The sequence below is a fragment of the Sminthopsis crassicaudata genome, chromosome 2 (assembly GCF_048593235.1).
Source record: "Sminthopsis crassicaudata isolate SCR6 chromosome 2, ASM4859323v1, whole genome shotgun sequence".
NCBI lineage: Eukaryota > Metazoa > Chordata > Mammalia > Dasyuromorphia > Dasyuridae > Sminthopsis > Sminthopsis crassicaudata.
The window spans coordinates 570,747,083-570,767,536 of NC_133618.1; the positions used below are offsets into that span (position 1 = coordinate 570,747,083).

At 35.6% G+C, this 20,454-nt stretch overlaps 1 protein-coding gene across 5 annotated transcripts in view; it reads left to right on the top strand.

Annotated features, from left to right (window-relative positions):
* The window catches only part of CEMIP (cell migration inducing hyaluronidase 1), a 230,515-nt gene that overhangs the window by 124,824 nt on the left and 85,237 nt on the right, over positions 1 to 20,454 (top strand). For all 5 annotated transcript variants that reach the window (XM_074295247.1, XM_074295246.1, XM_074295249.1 and 2 more), the window contains 4 exons: positions 4,135 to 4,284; positions 5,304 to 5,442; positions 7,877 to 8,113; positions 13,713 to 13,892. In XM_074295247.1, the coding sequence (XP_074151348.1) occupies positions 4,135 to 4,284; positions 5,304 to 5,442; positions 7,877 to 8,113; positions 13,713 to 13,892 (706 nt within the window). The remainder of the gene's footprint in view (positions 1 to 4,134; positions 4,285 to 5,303; positions 5,443 to 7,876; positions 8,114 to 13,712; positions 13,893 to 20,454) is intronic.

Here is a 20,454-nt window from a genome sequence, read left to right on the forward strand (position 1 = left end):
TTTTGAAAGTTTAGTTAACTGAGATTATCTTTGGGATTATCTAGATAGTCTGAGTTGATATAGTGGGAAAATTTTTTTTTTCCAGAGACTTGATTTATTTTAGGTATTTGAGGTGAAAAAACAAGATTCTTCCCTGAGTATTTCTTGATGGATTGAGAGATTCCTTCTTGCTTTTCAATTTCAAGCCACTTGAAAATGGTCCTTTGTTCATTTAAAACTAGGGGTTGGTCAGGTCCAAGTTTACCTTAATGATCTCTGAGGTTCCTTTTTACCCTGTGACTTTGTGAAAAGGAAAGCAAATTCTTCATGCCCACAACAGCTCTCTTCTCTCTCTCTCTCTCTCTCTCTCTCTCTCTCTCTCTCTCTCTCTCTCTCTCTCTCTCTCTCTCTCTCTCTCTCTCTCTTTCTGTCTCTCTCTCTCTCTGTCTCTCTCTGTCTCTCTCTCTCTCTCTCTGTCTCTTTCTCTCTCTCTGTCTCTTTCTCTCTCTCTCTCTCTCTCTCTCTCTCTCTCTCTCTCTCTCTCTCTCTCTCTCTCTCTCTCTCTCCTTCTCAGATATATACTATCTCAGATTACAGAGAAAAAGCAGAAACTAAGCCATGTAAACTTGGTCTATATTTCTCAGCTAAAATTATATCGCAAAAGTTTAAATGCACTTGAAGCTTTTATAGTTTAATAGCCCACTAAGACTTTGGGACACATTGTTATTAAAAACTGTCACTTATATGGTGCTTTAAGATTTGCAAAGGGATTTACATATATTATTCCATTTGATCCTCTCAACAACTCTGTGAGGGTGGCAATTTAGGTATTATTATCTCTGCCTTATAGAGGAGAAAATAACTTGCCTGAGATCACACAGCTATGAACTATTAGAGGCAGTCTGAATTCCAGTCTTTCTAAATTCCTGATCAATTATCCTTTCTACTATACTACTGGCCTGAATGGCAGAAATCTTCACAAATATTTCACCAAATACAATGCAAATCTATGCCTGGAAATCATTTAATAACACTGAATCTGAATCATGCAAAGGGAATCCCAAATTTCTCTGTTAGAGGGTAAGGCATCAAGACCCAAAGCAAAAAAAAAAAAAAAAAATTCCAGTCAAGACTAAAATGTCAAGGATGCTGTAGGGACAGGAATATCGATGGTATTAAGACTGAATATGAATAGGTCATGAGATAGATACTGTTTACCTCCTCCTGAAATATTACAAATAGGAGCAGATTAGTCTTATGGGCTAATTAAAAAACAGCTTCCCATTTGGATCTATGGATTGTTAGGCCAAGTTTGAACCACTCCTCCCTCGATTTTGGTTGTAAAATTGTACTTTGCCGATTTGAACAAGTATTAAATGTGTGGGGAATGGAAAATACTGTCCCTGGGGTGGGACATATACTGCACAAAATGAACAGTGACTCATTGGCCTTGGATAATTGTCTTAGTTTTGTCTTGATAAAAGGAATATAGGAAGATCCCTCTCTGTGACTTCCTCAGGTCTCCAACCCTTTTACTGAGGCTGAAGGCAAGCTAAGTGTATAGCTCACATTTGGGTCAAACTGAATTGTCAGTATTCCTTCCCTAGGGATCTTTACTTTTTCCCTTTACTTTTCTTGTCTTCTGGATACTGCAACAGAAATAGTTTTCTAAAACACATCTTGGCAGTTTTGCCACATATTTGGGAATACAATATTATTGCATTAAGATAAAGATCCCACTGCTGAGCTGGTGTGCATTTTCCATCTGATGGCCACTAATAAGAATTCCTCTGAATCTGCAAAAGCAGAAAATGCTTCATTAAAATTCCACTGAATTCAAACCCCTCCTCTAATGAAATAATTCGAGTCTTAAATTATAGCTAGAGTTTGATGATTCCATCAAGCCAAATGGTTAGGATTAAGTATAGGTGGATGGATTTTGATTTCATCATTCCCTCGAGTTATTACTACTTTCTTACTCTTGAAATTTTTTTCTTTAAAACAACAATCTCTGTCTCTGTCTCTGTCTCTGTCTCTGTCTCTGTCTCTGTCTCTGTCTCTCTCTCTCTCTCTCTCTCTCTCTCTCTCTCTCTCTCTCTCTCTCTCTTCTCACCCCCAGACTATATGTACATTGCTTCTTAGAGATCCAATTCAACTATTGATCAGCATGAAGGTTTTGGCTTGCTCCATTTTTTATCCTGTACCAGCTCAACTGTCTTTAGGCATTGTGATAGTCTCCCATTCTTGGTGTTTCAACATATTGGTGTCACATTTAGTGCAGGCACCTGATTGACTTGGCCCGCTATCACTCAAAACTATTCAGTTTAGCAAATCATCTGGCATCAGCATTTTGCAGCAGGAAATACAGGGAGGCATCACCATTCCTGTATAAATTAGCTGTGCATGCGTTGTACCCCCTTAATAGAATGGATGCCTCCAGATGTCAGGGACTGTTTTAGTTTTGTCTTTGAATTCCCAGCATCTATGAGAGTCTTACAACTAGCATGTGCTTAATATATGGTTTTTCAACTGAGTTCAACTAAATTGAGAGTCAGCATGGAGTAGTAGAGAGTAGATCTCATGGTCAAAAAAAATTTGGGTTCAAGTAATTTCTCTGATCCATACAATGTGACTTTTAACTTGTAATGACACAGGCAATTGTTTATAAGTTAATAATTTATAACTGTAAGCTGCCAATTTGAAGTATTAGAGGGAATTTCTTTCCCAAGGGTTTCCTATAGTAAAAAATGCCAAATTGTGGATTTGGCTTGAAAGTGACCTTTCAATTGAAGTCAGGTATGTGTAGGCTTAGAAGAAAAAAGTGTTTTGTGATTCTAAGGACATAGTTTCAGGAATGGAACTTTATATTTGGAAATAACTGAAATATAAATTGAGGCATCAATAAAATTTATTTTAAAAGAAAAAATAAAAATAAAAGGAGAATACGTCATCCAACCAGTTTGACTATCAGGGACAGAGTTGCTTTATGCTGACTTTTATGGAAGGGCCTGAAGGGCTGAGTCTAAGGTATAGTATTTCTTTATGGGCATCTTTTAATGACAAAGCTCACATTTACTGAAAGGGACTGCATTCATAGGGAAGTCATGAATGAGGCCAGGGCTCCAGAGGAATGATGTCTGTTCATGGCAAGAGAACCAGACCTAGATTCTAGTCCTAAGGCTATTGGACTAGACTAATAAGCTGTGGAAACTCTCTCTAGACCTCATCTTACTCATTTGTAAAATGGAAATGGATGATTTGATAATAATTAATAATTACTTATTAATTTAATTTAATTAATAAATAAATTTAATTTATAACCTATCAAAAATAAATAAAACAATTTAATAATTAATTATACATAATTAAATGATTTAATTTAATAATTTAAAATTTTAATTTAATTTAAAATTTAATAATAATTTAATGATTTTATAATAATTGTTGGCATTTCTATGAAGCTTTAAAAGCTTTGTTCCTCACATTAACACAAGAAACTAGGTGCTACAAGAAGTTCCTTTCACCTATGAAGTTGTTGTTGTCTCCATTTTCCTTAGCTTATAGGGTGTTGGTGTTGTTCAAATTAGGTAATGTAGATGTGCAAGAGTTTTGTACATTGCAAAAATTATCAATATTATTATTACTATTATAGTTTCTCAGGTTGCTTTCACCTCTCTCTCTGTACTCTCTGGATTAGGAAGTCACAGGGTCATAAACTCATGAATTTAGATCTGGACAGGCCTCAGAAGACATGAAGCCGAAGCTTATCGTTTACAAATGAGAAACTGAAATACAGAGAAGTTAAGTCACAAAGCTGGACTTCTTGTCTGGGAAATTGTAACAAAATGGAATCTGCTTAGGAGATAGCATCTTCCTTATGATCAGAGTAAAAGAAGAGTCAGTCTTATTTTCCCAAGAACAAAAGGGCTCTTAGGAATCAAGAAAGAGAGCCTCCAGTTCCAACATTAACTTGCTTAGAAAACTGGTAGTATCTTTTTTATGATTCAGTATTACTATCTGTAAAGTGGGGATTATTCTGATGCTTCTTCCATTTTGTGTGGGGGTAAAGAGTGAGTATGAATGAGAGTCTCCCACTTGGAGGTCTTGGGAGAAAGGCTCCTAGAGAGGATAAATGGTCCTTCCCTTCATTTCTAGGAGCATTAGCAGAATGTCCTGACCACAGTCCTGACTTAATTCCCTGGTTTCCTGGCCATGATGAAGATCATCATGTTCACATTGGTGAAGGCAGAAGACTTCTGCTTATAGCCTCAGCCACAGTACATTCCATCCACATCACAGATGGAGGTAAGCAGCAAAGTATTCTTCAGCAAGGCTCCTTTCTTTTCTTTCCCTGCCTTATATCCCCGCTAATAAAAGAGAGAGCTAGGACAGGTTTCTGCCATGTGTTCAGATAGATATAACAAATGACACACGCAGTTAGCTACTGTTTAATATCCATCAGAGCAGCTGGTTCTCGGAGCTAATCATCAGTTCTGTGCAGCTCAGAACTCGTTGATAGCTTGTCCTTGATGGAGGTTTTACAAAAAAAAGTCATCAGTGAGAGGCTTATTGGGCCTGGTAATTTCCTTCTAAACAATCTTTCTTCCAAACAGTGTATAGTAACAACCATATTAAACAAATAGAATGCTATTTATATAGAATGTTATGGCATCCAGTCATAAGGCCCTGTTGTCAAAAAGCCTCTTATAACTTCTGTCTCCAAAACACACAACCATAGCAGAGTTAAAGACCATTTCAGTGCCCCGGGTAATTCTTTTTAAGTTTCAGAGAAGTTGCAACCTTCCCTTCTAGAGGGAGGTTCCCTCCCACCCCTAGCCCTAAAACTAATGAAATCATAGATCCAGACCAAAGGAAAAAGAGTTAAAGGAAGACCAAAAGAGAAAGAAAAACTTATCCTTGGGAGGATATTCTTGAGATCCTACAATTTGATTTGGAAGGTACCTGAGAAATCATCTAGTCCAGATGTCCAACCTCCCCCTCATGTTACAAATAAGGAAACTAAAACTTAGGGAGGTGAATAATTTGCCCAGACTCATTTCATACCGTTAGAGAGAAGGGTACATTTTGTATCTCTGCATTGCTTTCTGGAAGGTCACATTCACTATTAGCTTACTTGTGGTTTGGGGCAATTTACTTTATCCACTTGCTACTTACTTTTCTCACCTATAAAAAGAAGGCAGTAGATTACTTGACTTCTCAATTGTCTTCCAGCTCTCGTTTTTTGTTTTTGTTTTGTTTTGTTTTTTAATCTACTCATCTCCCTACTCTGCTGCTCAAACTTTAAATTTTTTCTTCCTATTCAGGAAAACTGGTTATTAAGGATAACACTGAGCCAATTGTTTTGCGGACTCGACATATACTTATTGAGAATGGTGGAGAAATGCATGTTGGAAGTGAGACTTGCCTTTTCCAGAGCAATTTCAGCATTGTCTTGTTTGGAAGGTAGGTAAATAGCCTTCCTGGACTATATTACAATATTAAGTTGGATTTAAGGGAGGCTTTTTGGAAAAGATATGAAGAGCTCTTATACCTCTTGGATCCTCTTTATCAGTATAAAATAGTCTTTAATATCTAAATGCTGCAAAAAGTCCACAAATTCATCATTCCCTCCATTAACCCAGACAGCAGCTCTCCATTTTGTAGATGATTCTTTGTTAATTTCTCTAGCCAAAAATATCATTATCTGATGGTCAAAATGTTGGTCATCAGATGATGAGCGGGACGTGATTAATGATAATAATAATAATAACTATTTATATAGCATGGATGATATGCCAGATACTGTGCTATACACTTTAGAGTTATTATCTTAATTCTCATAGCAACCCTTGGAAGTAGATGCTATTATTATCCTCCTTTTTTACAGATGAAGAAACAAACAGTAAACATAAGTTAAAAATACCTTGCTTAGAGTCACACAGCTAAATGTCTAAGTCTGGATTTGAACTCAAGCCTTCCTAGCTGCAAGCTTCCTGACCACTGCTCTTCTATCCATTGAACTTCCCCAAAAACAATGAGAAAAAAAGCCTTTCTCATTAACTAACTAACTGACATCCCTAGACCTGTATTTGAAAGCTTTTTAGATCAATGTAATCTAACAGCTCTTATGCCATAGGGGCATGACTTTTGGAGCCCAGGTTTTCATGTCATGATGAATTATGAAAGTAATCAGGAAAACATTGAAAACAGCAACAACAATGTTGCTTGAGGAAGAATTGCTAAAGATGAAGCATGCTATTCAAGTCCAGAGAAAGAATTGATACCATCTAAATACAGACTGAATCATGCTAATTTTTAAAACTTTCTTTCATTCTTTTTCTTTTATTTGAGTTTTGTTCAAAATGATTAATATGGAAATATTTTATATAAAAAAGAAAGTAATCAGAGTTCTAGCCTAAGTGATGACAAACATAATTAATCAACAACTGCCCCACAAATACTTAATAAAAACTATTATGTGGGAGACACTGTGCTAGGTGTTAGGATAGAGATAAAATAGATTAAAAATTTCAATTCACAAGCAATTTTATTCTAAATGAAATCACCATGATATGGAAGATACTAAAGAAATATATAATTCACAAATAATTTTAATTTATATGACCTAGGAGCTATACTTTTTTAGTTCCTCCAATTGTTTTCCAATTATAGTCTAATTTATGGAGACTACAGTAATTTAAAATGTCCATTATTTCATTGGTGCTTTTGTTCCTTCCAGTGATCACCTCACCTACCCTTAGTAGATAATTTCCATACCAACTTCCCCAAATAATCAGTTGGTGGTCAATCTTTTGTCAATGAACCTATCTACATTTAGCTGAATGGCTTCTTGCCAGATTAATGATCATGCATCATGCCCACACTCAAGGACTTTATGTGATCATATAGATGATTTTGGAGGCTAGTTTGTTTCATCATCTCATTTTACAGTTGAGGAAACTGAGATTCAAGTTCACTATACAATTTATCCAGTCACATTGTCAGTAATTTCATAAGAAGGATTTTAATTCAGGTCCTCTGACTTCAGTCATTGTTTTTTCCATTGTGCTATAGTGAGACCTGAGAGACATTTTTTTTTTTCATGCAACTTTTACAATTATAGCCTTTGAGAAGCCAGAGTTACTTCCAAACAACAGTGAATCATCAAAATAAGATTTAAGAGAAGGATTTTATAAAAATCAGTGAGTAAAATAAAGCAAAATTTAAAGGAGTGAAATTTCACTCCATGTACAAGATCAGTCCTTCAACCAGGCCTATTCCTTGTCATATGAGTTGATTATTACTATATTTATTTTCAATTCAGAATACATGGTAGCCAAGGTACATCCAATACAAGAGTGAACTCAGAAGTTCCATTTCCAAGGAATTCCCCAAACTGTGTTTCTATTTTTGCTGACAATTTGATTTATTCAACAAATGTTTACTAAGTTTCTTTGGATGGATAGTTTCATTTTTGTCTTTGTAATTTGTAATAACCTAGTGCCTTGTACTTAGTAAATGCTGTTGATTGATTGAGTACCTACTATGTGAGTTCTTTACTAAGCTGGTAATATATCAAATCCTGACAGGAATATATCATGTGTGAGTACCTGTCTTCAAAGCACGATTTTGTTTCTCAGCAACTCCCAGGAATAATTTCTTAATGATCCTAGATAAGTCACTTTATCCCTGTTTTCCTCAGTTTCTTTAGCTGTAAAATGGGGAATAATAATGAGTAACTACTGCACAAGACTGTTGTGAAGATCAAATGAGGTAATACTTGTAAAAGCGTCTGATACATAGTAGGTGTTACAGAAATGCTTATTCCCTTATGTTTCTTTTCTTAATGCTTTCATAGTTAAAACTAGGTTGGTTGGCTATTTTTTTTTCCTTTTAGAGCTGATGATGGCAGTGAGTTTGATGAATACTATGGACTAAAGTACATTGGGGTTCGCCAAGGTGGCACTCTGGAAATGCATGGGCAGAAGAAGCTTTCCTGGACTTTTCTGAATAAGACACTCCATCCAGGAGGGATGAATGAAGGGGGATACTACTTTGAAAGGAGCTGGGGTCATCGTGGTGTCATTGTTCATGTCATTAATCCCAAACTTGGCACTGTCATTCATTCGGACAGGTAAAGTTTACTTGAATATTTATTTCTTAAGCCAATACACCAGCCTTACTTTAAATTTAAGTGCTGAGAATGTTCTTACTTGAGTTCAATCAATACCCATCACAAAGGCAGTGGAGTCTCATAACTTTTTTCTTTGCCTTAATTTCCCAATGTTCTCTAGTCTATTGTTAGGTATCAATATGTCTTCATTCAGAACAATGTTATTTATTTAATGTAGATTGTAAGAACAGTAACAGTACCTTACAAAAAAATTTTTTTTTACTGATGACAAAATACTTCACATATAGTGCTTCTTTCGCTTCTTACTACAAATCTATGAGGTAGGATTACAACAATTATCTGCCCATTATATAGATAAGGCCATTAAAACCAGGGAGAAGTTGCTTGTCCAAGATCATATAAGCAGTGAGGCTGAAATGTGCACCCCGTTTTCTGGTTCCCAAATCCAGTACTCTTTCAACTTCATTTGTTTTGTGTTACTTAGCTAATATTCCAGATCTCCTGGCTAAGCAAAGGCCTACTCCTTCTAATATGGTAGCCTCAGCAAGTATCTCCCATCAATGACATCTAGTTGGACTCAATTAAGCAAGTCCCTAATTTCAGGCTATGAGCAAAAGTGAATGCCTTGCCTTCTGTCCATGTCAAATCAAATCAATTTAGGTCAACAAGCTTTATTAATCACTAGGAATGCAAAGGAAGACAATAAAAGTCTCTACTCTCAAGGTATTCACAGTCTACACTGCATCAAGTAAAGACAAATTCTTGTTAATCTATCATTGTCAATTAGTAAAAGTTATAAATGTTGATTGATAACTCCTTTCTGAATAGTCAGTCGTTTCAAGTTGCTATGGTTTTGTTTTGGGTTTTTTTTTTATTTTTTTTAACTGGAAATTGTTAAAGTGATGTAAAACATTTGATTTCAATAATGTAATGAAGTAATCCCACAGTCAAATGGAAATTACTTCCAGAAGGGAAACAAGTGAAAGTAGAGTAAGTGAAAAATATTCAGTCTTTTAAATGGAAAGAGTGTGATCAAGAAAAAAACTAATATTTGCCAATGGGGCCAGAGAAAGCAAAAGATAGCTATCTTGTTTTTATCCCAAGAAACACTTGAGTTGCCATTTAAACAACAGTTTTCTTTTAAGCTATAATTTATGATAGAAAGGAGAGGGCATAGAGAGCCAGAGACCCATATTGAACAAACTCAAAAGAGTTTTTTTCAAATTTGGGGAAGGACCCAGGTCCCCTAAGCCAATAGAAAGTGCTAAAGAAGACCATTGACATGAAAAAGGTCTGAGAAGACTTTGTGACCTACAGAAAGAGATTCAGATAGATAATGTATATATGTCCCAAGTGACCCATTTTAATGAACAAGTTGGCATAATCAAAATGTCAATGTGACTATGGGGGGACAGGATATATTAGAGAAGTAAAAAACTCTAGTCAACAACATGAATTCAAAGACATTTGCAATAATCTTTTTTATTATTTATGAAATGATAATAATTGGCAATTTATGTAGCGTAAGGTTTGCAAAGTGCTTTATCTCATTTGGTCCTTGCACCAACAACCTGGGAGGCAGGCTAAGTTATTTTCCCAGAATTGTAAATGTCTGAGATAAGATTCGAACTCAGGTCTTCCTGAAGCCAGAGGACTCTATCTACTATGCCACTCAGCTACTTGAAGTAGATAGAGTAGCAAGGCAATAGGGAGGAATAGAGAAATTTACCAGAGGGAAAAAATGGGCTTGATGTCTAATTTCATAAAAGGAGAAGAGCAAAAGATGAAGTTTTAAAAACTTTTTATAATATATAGTTAAAAGATAAGAGCTGATACAGTAGATGAGAAAAGTGAGAAGAGAACTAATGAAAGAAGTAGATAGGGAACCAAAATAGTCATTGGGAAGCAAGATATTGTATTATAGCAGAAATCAATGAAGCAAACATTTCAAGACAAGAAAGTTAATAATTAAGGTCATTGATTAAGAAGCCAAAGAAAATGAGCATTCAATTTACCACCTGGATGCCCTCCTGGATTTCATCTTGTCTTCTGGAATCTTATCTTGTCAGATCACATCAACTCTAAAACTCACACGTACCTACGCTGTATCCCTTGCTCCTATGTCTCCTCCCTCCCTCTGTTTGGCAAAGTTAGAAACTGAAGAGTTCCTCCATTTAGGGAAGACACCCAGGGCAACCATTTCATCATTTCCCACTTGGCTGTACTTCCAGATGGCTACATTTATTTGGACTTCATTATATCCCGATGCTGGGTACCCTTATCTCTTTTTCCTATTCTTTTTATGTATTGTATTCTCCCATTAGATTATGATGTCCTTGAGGTCAGGAGATACCTTTTATCTTTCTTTGTATCCCAAGCACTTAGCACAGTACCTGGCACATAGTAGGTACTTAATAAATATTTATTGATTAGTTGATAGAGAGGGAAAGAAGTCCCTCTCATGGTAAAGTAGTGGTATAGTAGTGGCAGCATGGTATCAAACTGGAATCCCTGGCTCTGCCCCAATTGTCTGAGTGACCTTGACATTTCAGGTAGAAAAAAACAGACTAGGAGTGAACTTTAAGATTTTTTTTGTCTCTCTACAGTATCCCATGATTTGATAAAAAGGTCACTGGTGAACTTTGAGAATTCAGTTTTTATAGTGTGATAAGATGCAAATTATTGTCCTATATGTCTTAGTGAAACCACTTTAAATGTTTTCTGTGAAACTTTGCCAAATTCTGTGATGAAAACGTTAATTCACCATATCAGCATTCTTCAGTAAAATATTCTTGTTTTCAGAAAACACTTTGCTTCAGAAGCAATTTATGATAAAAGATATGGTCTGCACGGTATAGTTATGGAATGTGGAATGAGCCACAGGCCAGAAGTAGACAGAAAGAATAGGTTATAACTGCTGGTCTGTCTTTTGGTCTTGCACAAGTTTTTTGGGGGTTTTGTTTTGGTTTTTTTTTTTATTATTTTTTAAATGAGTTTGAGCCTCTATCATCTGAAAAATAAAATTGAAGTCTTATCTATTTTGGGGAGTTGTTTGTGAGTGTCATATGAGGTAACAAGAAAAAAGGAAAAGTTTGCAAAGTAAGGCATCCATTATTGGATTATCATCCACTATTGAATTAAAGTAATATTTAAGCAATAGTGATATCTCAGTGAGTCAGTCAATAAATATTTATTAAGCACTTTCTGTATGCTAAATACTGGGATATCACAAAAGTCCCAGTTTTCACAGTCTACTATAGGGGAGAATATCTGTGGGGAAGATATTTTTAAAAAAAGGAAAATAGAAAATCACTTATTTCTGATTGGTGAGAATTGTTATGCTTTCAGGAAGATGAAGAAATCTGGCTTTATTCTTCTATTGGGAAAAGAGGAAACCAAAAATATTTCAATTTCAGTTTATTGGAGAGAGTAGCAAAAAGTCCTAGTCTTGGAAAGTGTAAGTTAGAAAGAAAATATTTTAATCAAGAATGTGATATGGCTGAGACTAAATTGAGCACTGATTGATAAAAGTAAGGACAAGGGAGAAAGGTACCAAATGATATATAATTGTCTTTTGTTTTCTTTAAAAGCTTGATCTGTATGTATCTCTTTATCACCGTATTTTATAACATTGTTAGTTTTACTGGTTTAAAAACAGTTTGAGTTATGTTGTTATTTGTTTTTGTCTTTTTTTTTTTTTTTTTTTTTTTAAGAATTCTCATTTCTATCTGTCAAACTATATTTATGGCTTGTCATGCAAACAAGGCATTTGCTGCCACCTGGTGGCACTGCATCCTAATTTCAAACAAAGTACCAAAAGTGGACAAAAATACCGTTGAAAACTAAACTTTTCACTTTACATAATGAAATAATTTTCAGAGAGTTAATGATAAGTAATAAGAGAATAAGGCTCTGGAAATGTCTCTGGATCCATAATTATAGTAGTGTTGGGGGGGAATTAATCGAATGCCAAATAAAGGAGGAATAGCTCAGATGAAGAAGGCCTTTCTTCTCCCATTAGTTAGACTTGACTGTGTATGAAGGCAGAGAGATATAAGCTAATAGAGAGGAAGGTTTTGAAGATATGGAATGGAAGGGGATAAGAATAGGAGGAAAAAATCAGAAACTAGGAAAGGATGGGATGAATATAAAATTTAAGGATAAACATTATATTGCAATATTCACTTTTTACATTTTCTCCTTTGCCATAGGATAGTGGATAGAAATCTGATCTCAGAGCCAGGAAGTCCTGGCTTATGACTCACATTGCTTGCATGATCTTAGGCAAGTCACTTATGTAGTGTCTTAGTATTTTGGGCAGCTCTATAAGATGATAAATTATAGAAGAGTTGTCCATCTGCCCTGAAGAAAGATGTTTCCTCTTCTTGTTCTCTCTTATATAATGAAATTGTCTTCTTTTATAAATAAAAATACTTGATTTTGCTTTTGCCTTCTTTCTGGTTTCTACAAACTATTTCAAGGACCCCATGGATTTTCTTTTCATCACATTTTTAAAGTGGGACCTTAATGAGAAAAAAAGTTCCTTTTACTAAATATCATCTAGTCTACAGTTTCAATGCTTTTGTGATGAAGAGAGCCATCTGCACCCAGAGAGACAACTGTGGGGACTAAGTGTGGATCACAATATAGTATTTTCATCTTTTTTTTATTGCTGTTTGCTTGCATTTTGTTTTCATTTTCATTTTTCCTCTTTTTGATCTGATTTTTCTTGTGCAGCATGATAATTGTGGAAATATATATAGAAGAACTGCACATGTTTAACATATTGGATTACTTGTTGTCTAGGGGAGGGGCTGGGGGGAAGGAAGGAAAGGAAAAAATTTTGGAACACAAGGTTTTGCAATGGTGAATGTTGAAAAGTATCTATGCATAGGTTTTGAAAATAAAAAGCTTTAATAAAAAAAGGTATGTAGCCTGATATTCCCATTCCATAAACTAAGATTTGAGAGGTGGAATGACTTTTTCATAACCGTTTAGCATACTGGCAGAACTGAAGTAAAATTCAGATTTCCTAAATCTAATCTGTTGTTCAGTCATGTCTAACTCTTCATATCCCCATTGGGAGCAGTTTGCCTTTTCCTTCACCAGCTCATTTTGCAGATAAGGAAATTGAGGCAAACAAGGTGAATTGTCCAGGATCACAGCTAATAAATGTCTAAGGCAAGATTTGAACTCAGGAAGATGAGACTTTCTGACTTGAGAGCTGGTGCTCTATCTACTGCACCACCTAACTATCCACTAATCCAAGCTCAAGCAGATCATTAGAATGCTGTGGGGATTTTTTTTTTTCCTTTTTGGGCTTAGAAAATGAGTGGTGGTGGTGCTTTTTTTTTTTTTTTTTTTTTTTTTTTTCAGAAAAGTCAAATATGTAAGAAGCCACAATTTATTTCTAAGTTTAAAAAATGCCTTTCACTATACACTCCTTAAAAAAAAAATGCATTTCTTGTTATCAGTGAATAGTGTACTGTCTTCCTAGTTAGTTCTCACAATATAAATTCATGGACCCTTGGACATTTAGAATTAGCCTGTGTAAATGTTTTTCATTGCAGAGAGTCCTAACTTTTGTTCTCCTTTTTAGGTTTGATACTTACAAATCCAAGAAAGAGAGTGAGCGTCTGGCACAGTATTTGAACACAGTGGCTGATGGTATGATCCTTTCTGTGGCTGTGAATGATGAAGGATCTCAAAACCTAGATGACACGGCCAGGAAAGCCATGACCAAACTGGGCAGCAAACATTTCCTGCGCCTGGGATTTAGGTATGTATCCCTTCTGCCAGGAAAGCAGGGGACAGAGCTCTTATTATGTGGTGATCTTCCCCGAGACTCTGAATAGCACAGTCCTTTCACATGGAAAACTTGCCTCTTTATAAATAGCCCCACCTTCCTGCTGAGTCTCACACACACACACACACACACACACACACACACACACACACACACACACACACAGAGAGAGAGAGAGAGAGAGAGAGAGAGAGAGAGAGAGAGAGAGAGAGAGATGAGAGAGAGAGACCACAAAAATCACCCTCACTTAATGGCTAATATAATACAGCCCAAGGAGAAGCGCATGGAGATGCTAGATAATGGATACCTAATGGATTAGCAGTTGGAAAGCCAACTGGTTCCCACTTAAGGAATTTTAAACTATTTTTAAGCTAATTTTGAAGCAAAAAAACCATAAATTCTAGAACAAATCTTCAATGTCTTCTAATCCAATCCCTTCAAAGGGAAACTGAGTCCTTTAAAGTTTAAGTGATTTACTCAAGGAAACCTAGAAGATATGAGACAAAGATGGGTCTCGAAGTTGTCTGACTCCAAATCTAGGGCCTTTTCCTACATTACACCACCTTTCACAAAACCTTATTCACTCATTCAATAGTAATCACTTATTGAACATTTATTCTTAATGCTTCCTTAATGAACCTTTATTAAAAATATCTACCATGTGCCAAACATTGTGCTGGCACCAAGAGAGAGATAACAAGGTTTTCTAGCTCTAAATTTAAATCTTTTTCTGCTGTATTATACGATCCTCGGATGCGTAGAAATTTATATCTCTGTTCTCATTTGTGCATAACTAAAGTTCATCTTTCTTTTTGTTCAGTGCACATTCAGGATGGTATCATGCCTCGGGCATTGGCAAAAAGCTTATTTAGAGATTATGCTAAGTGTATTTACCCTATGAAACACAGTAAAAAGCTGGGTCTTATATGTAACTTGGTGTGCATTATATTTACCCTTCAGATTGTAAAACATCCTGTCTGTGTACATTGGCACATGCCCTGACATTGAGAATGTTCACTGTTTATTCAGTGACGGCCACAACATTTTATCATTGGTTTGAATTTTCGGCTCTTTTAAGTTGGAGGGGAAATCTTATCCTGTAGACACCTGGAGGCCACCGTTAGCATCCTTTCTACCCCTCACTAGATAAAGACTAGATATGGTGACTCTTCTCAGTTAAGATCAAAGGACTGTTACTGGTCATGAAAGGAAAAGACTATGAAGTGAGAGCCAAAAAGAGAGTAATTCCAGATAATGGAGTATTTCCTTTGAAAGTAAAGGGTCACATATCCAGGCAGGTGTTATATTCTACAATTGATCAAAGTTTGAATAACTAGATATAATATTAGTTCTTTTGAATCATAAACTTTAAGAGATAGAAGGAACCCTAGAAATCCTTATGACAGTAATGAATATACTGACAATATCTAGTATTAGACAATGAGCCTGAGCTAGAGTTCATATCGCCCTCCAGAGTGTTTAGCTCTGTACCCTGATGTTTCTCCATTACATGGCATTATGTAGCACCCATCACAGATAGTTAAACTGGGAAAGTAGGAAGAGAACAAATGTTATTTTTTAATCCCTGTTTTGCAGATGGAAAAATTGAGAAACAGCAACTTGATGATGGTGATCTAGTTATTAAGAAATAAGACTTGAGCCTTGATTTTCTGGCTTCAGAATAGAATGAGTTAATTTGGATAGTAGTTGACTTCCTTCCCATTGAAAGTATGGATAGGTTATAGAGAGGGTTCTCATTCAAGTGTCACTTTGACTATGTGATCTCTGAAGTCCCTTCTAGCTTTGAGATTCAATGATTCTGTGTCTCCCAGTCTAGCATCATGGTGTAACAGCTTGTAACCCAATACAAAGGGTAGAACTGTACTGAATTGAAAATAGAATCAAATAGTTATCAAAAACCTGCTCTGTAAAAGAGAGTGCATTGTCCTCTTGAGGATGCAAAAAAAAAGAATAAGACAATATCTCACTTAATCTCCTTTATGGAAACAGAATGAACTTGAAATAAGAAAAAAAATCTTGATTCAAATGCTTCCTCAGATCTGTTAACTTCTCTCAACATCACTTTCCTCATTTCATAAATGTAGATAGTTATAATATCTACCCACAGGGTCATTTTAAAGGTCAAATGAGATGATGTGTGTAAAGTTCTTTGAAAACTTTAAAAGTGTTAAATGAATTAAAGCTATTGTTATTATGAATATCTTTATACAGAAGATGATGATGAACAATTGGAACACGGTATATGATACATGCCAAATAAATCATATAAACAGTCACTCTTGGGTAGGTAGTCAGGTTAAAGAAAATATGCTCTGAAGGAAGAGTAAACTTCACTTACCTTTTCTGTCTCAGTTTCCTGAACTGTAAAGTGGGAATAATAATAAAGGTAAACTTTTTTTCCAGAAAGATAAAGAGGAAACTGAGATTGGTGGGGAGACAGGTAGAAGAAAGGATTGGGAATGTCCAGAGATTTGGGAGATAGTGGGAACAACTTGGCAGTTTGGGGTGGGCTTGTATTGGGGATAAAATTCCAAACCTTTGCAGGATTCACACCATGAAGCATCTTGAACATGTGGTTAAAGAAAAATTCAAACTGAACCTATAAACAATAAGGAATCATTGAAAGTTTTTGAGCAAGGGAATGACATGTTTATAAGCTACTAATCAGAAAGGATTATGTTTTAAATCCATTATTCAACAAGTATTTTCTAAGTTTTTGCTTTGTGAAAGGATTTAACTAGAGGGAAATGAGTTTTTATCCTCTAGGAGCTGACATTCCACTTGGATGCTTGGCTTCCTGTTACTTTTAGCATAAAATTCAAACTCCTTTAGTTCTCATTGAAATTCCTTCACAATCTGGCTCTAACCCATGCCATTCCCCTTCATACAACCTAGTCCAGCCAAACTGACTTATTCTCTATTCCTTACACATATTATTTCTTTCCCATCTCTATGTCTTGGTTCAAACTTTTCTTCATTTTTGAACTCCATGCCTTCTTTATGTGCTGCTTTTAGAATCCTGGTTTCCTTTAAAGCTCAGCTCAAACATGAGCTGAAATCTCCTACATGAAATCTTTCTTACTTTCCCCAGATGGAAGTGACTTCCTTCAATTTTATTCATTTATGCATAAATATGATATTTACCCTGATAGAAATGTAATCTTCTTGAGGGAAAAAGCAATCCATCTTTGTATCCCTAATGCCTAGCACAGTGCCTGGCATATAATAGGGCATTAATAAATGTTTGTTGATTATGATACATTAAAGTAACCACATGAGTACAATAAAATGTAGAGAGCAGTGGAAGGAAAATAATGATGTAAATAAAGTACTTTAACAAATTTGAGAAGGTAAAAGACCCTTTCAGCTAGTGGGATTTGGAAAAACTTCCCAGACTAAGTGGCACCTGAGCTAAGTATTAAGGAAAGATAAGGATTCTGAAAGATGGAGATGAGTCCTGAGTGCTTTCCCATTATGGGAGGTGACCATGCATTCTCATGTTGCTAGGAGATGGCATGTTGAATAGTTTGTGAGTAGGCCAGTTTGATGTATAAAGGAGAACAATCTGAAATAAAGCTGGAAAGGTGGTTTGATATGAGTTTGTATCATTTTGATTCTGATTTTGAAATATGAAATAGAGACTTTTCATTTATACTAGAGGGAATGGGGAGTCTCAAATATTTTATTTATTTTTGTATCCCTTGAAGTGCCTAGAAAATACTTTACAGAAATAGGTATGCAATAAAATATATTAAAAAGTAAAATTTAAACAAAATATTAAATTTGTCCTCTACAAAGATTAATCTGACCATAGCCATTGAGTAACATGGATTAAAAGGAGTGGAGAATAGAGACAAGGAAACCAACTAAAGTTCTGTTGCAGTAGTTTGGGTATTAAGTGATAATATCCTGAACAATAGAAATGGAAAGGAAATGATGGGGATAGGAGGCATTCCTGAGGAAAGAATACCATAGGACTTGGTGACCAGCTAGATGTGAAAGGAGAAAGATGGAGGAGCCATCTTTCTAACCCTAAAATTTTATTATTCTGTGACTTTCATGTTTTAAGATTGAGTTGCTGGCATAATGGTTGTTCCATTAACATAAATAGGGAAGTTGTGAGAAGGGAAAGTTTTTGGAGCAATGCTGTGAAGATAATGTTTTTTTCCTGATATAGGTTGATTTTAAGATGATAAACATATAAACATATACTAGAGAGAAATAGGTCTTGCTTATTTGGAATAAGGGAAATAAGGATTAAAGATACAGATAAAGCTTTTCCATTGCAGGATTCCATGGCTTGAGTAAAAAAGGAGACAGTATAATTCTCCCCAGAGCCATTATAGATAAATAATTCTTTTTATCAAAGTTCATGAACTTCTGAGTTAATTCTTGAGTCTGACTGGGAGCAAGGAAACAGTATAAATGTGGGATGTTGAGAGGTTGCTTTGCTATAGGATGAAGGAATCCTGTCAGAGTGAAACTGCTTTTCTACTTACTGAAAAATAACTATTCTTAGTTACTTCCAAGTCAAAACAAGGTAGAGTGGTGATAGAAGAAGATCATTGATATAGTTGATTTTATGCTTGTCTTTCTTGGGGAATTAGAAAAGAAAACACAAATTTTCCTTGACATAGAAGCAAGAATTGGGCTCAGTAATTTCTCATGTTTTTATACATAGAGAAAGATAGGTAGTGCAGTGGATAGAGCACTGAGTCTGAAGTCAGAAAGACCTGAGTTCAAATTCAGCCTCAAATATTTATTTGTTGTGTGATCCTGGGCATGTCACTTAATCTCTGACTGCTTTTGTTTCATCAATTATAAAATGAAATAATAATATCACCTATTTATGAGGATTGTTGTGAGGATCAAATGAGATAATATTTGTAAAGCTCTTAGCATAAAGCCTAGCATATAGTAAGTGCTTAATAAATGCTTGTTTCCTTCTGTCCTTCTGAGGACTCTAAAGGAATTCCAGATACATTATCTTGTTCTTTACCATGGAGTCAGGTATTATTCTTCCCATTTTATAAAGAGCCTGGGTTTAGAGAATCTGTACTGGAGCCCAGGCCCTAACTCCTAGCCCATTGCATCATGAAGATAGTGCATCACTCAGATTTTCCCTATGTATGTATGACCTGGCCAGTACAACCCAGCTCTCCTAAAGATAGAATGAGATGGTAGCAAGAAGATTGTACTGGCTGATGTTAGCTGATGTTGGCTCCTCTGCTTTGATGGAGAAAAACATCATATCTATCATCTCAAGCTCTATGTTATTTAACATTTTTATTGATGGTTCTGATAGACATAGAAAGATGGCTTATTACATTTCTAAGTTCTACAATGGTAGGAAGTATATCTGACCCAAATAATGATTCAATAAGGAGCCAAAAAGATCCTGAAAGTCTAGAACATTAGGCCAAATATAATAAGGTGAAATTTAATAAGGTTGGATTTTTAAAAAATCTTCATAAGTACAAGATGGGGGAAGTATGGCTAGACAACACTTAATCTAAAAAATATCTGGGGTTTTTATAGTACCACAAGTTCAATATGAGTCAACAGTATAATATGGAAGTCTCAAAGTCTAATGCAATATGAGATTGCATTAGGAGAAATACCATGTGCAAAAGAAAGGCAATAATTCTGTTGTACTCTGACCCGGCCAGATAAAAACCACATTTTGAGTCCTTTCGGTAGAACTGTTGATAAACTGGAGAATACCATTAGAAGGGCAATAAGCCTAGGAAAGGGCCTTCAGTTCATGTTCCTTGAAGATTAGAAGAATATTGATTGTGAAGAATAGAACAATTAAGGAGAACTAACTTCAGTTATTTGCAGGGCTGTCCTATGAAAGAGGGATTAGATTTAGGAGCCATGGGTAGAAAATACAGAGAGGCAAATTTGGGCTTATTGTCAGGAGAAAAAACCTTTCACATCCTCAGATGAAAACTTCAGCAAAGACTGATAAACCCAATGTTAGATATGATGTAGAAACAATTCTTACTCATTTACCAGATGGTCATTGACTCCTGTCCCAAGATTCTTTGATAAACTGTAATCCTCTGTGTTGATATCAGTTTCCTAATATTAAAATGAGGGAGTTAAATTCCATTCTAGTTCTAAATCAAAGGATTCAATAATCCAGTGACCTAACCTTTGTTGATCAAGCCCAGGGTGGTTCCCTGACGCATGAAGACCTGTGTATGTTGGAAAAGCAGACTAGTGGACATTTCAGTTCCTTTTCCCTTCTGTCACTGTTTTCTGCACTGAAACCCAATAAATCTTTAGTACTCAGAAGGACAGTTCATAAGCACAGCCTTTGAACACATATATTAGTGGATGTTCACATCATTCAGCTTGCTTCCCTGGACTCAAACGTTAGGGAAAAGATTCCTTCCCCCAGGATTCAAAAAAGCACTCTAACTCTAGGTGAGAAGTAAAACATGATGGGAAAAGTTTAATCTTATAGACTAGTTGGTAGGCCTCTATTGCCTCTTCTCTTCTAACAATA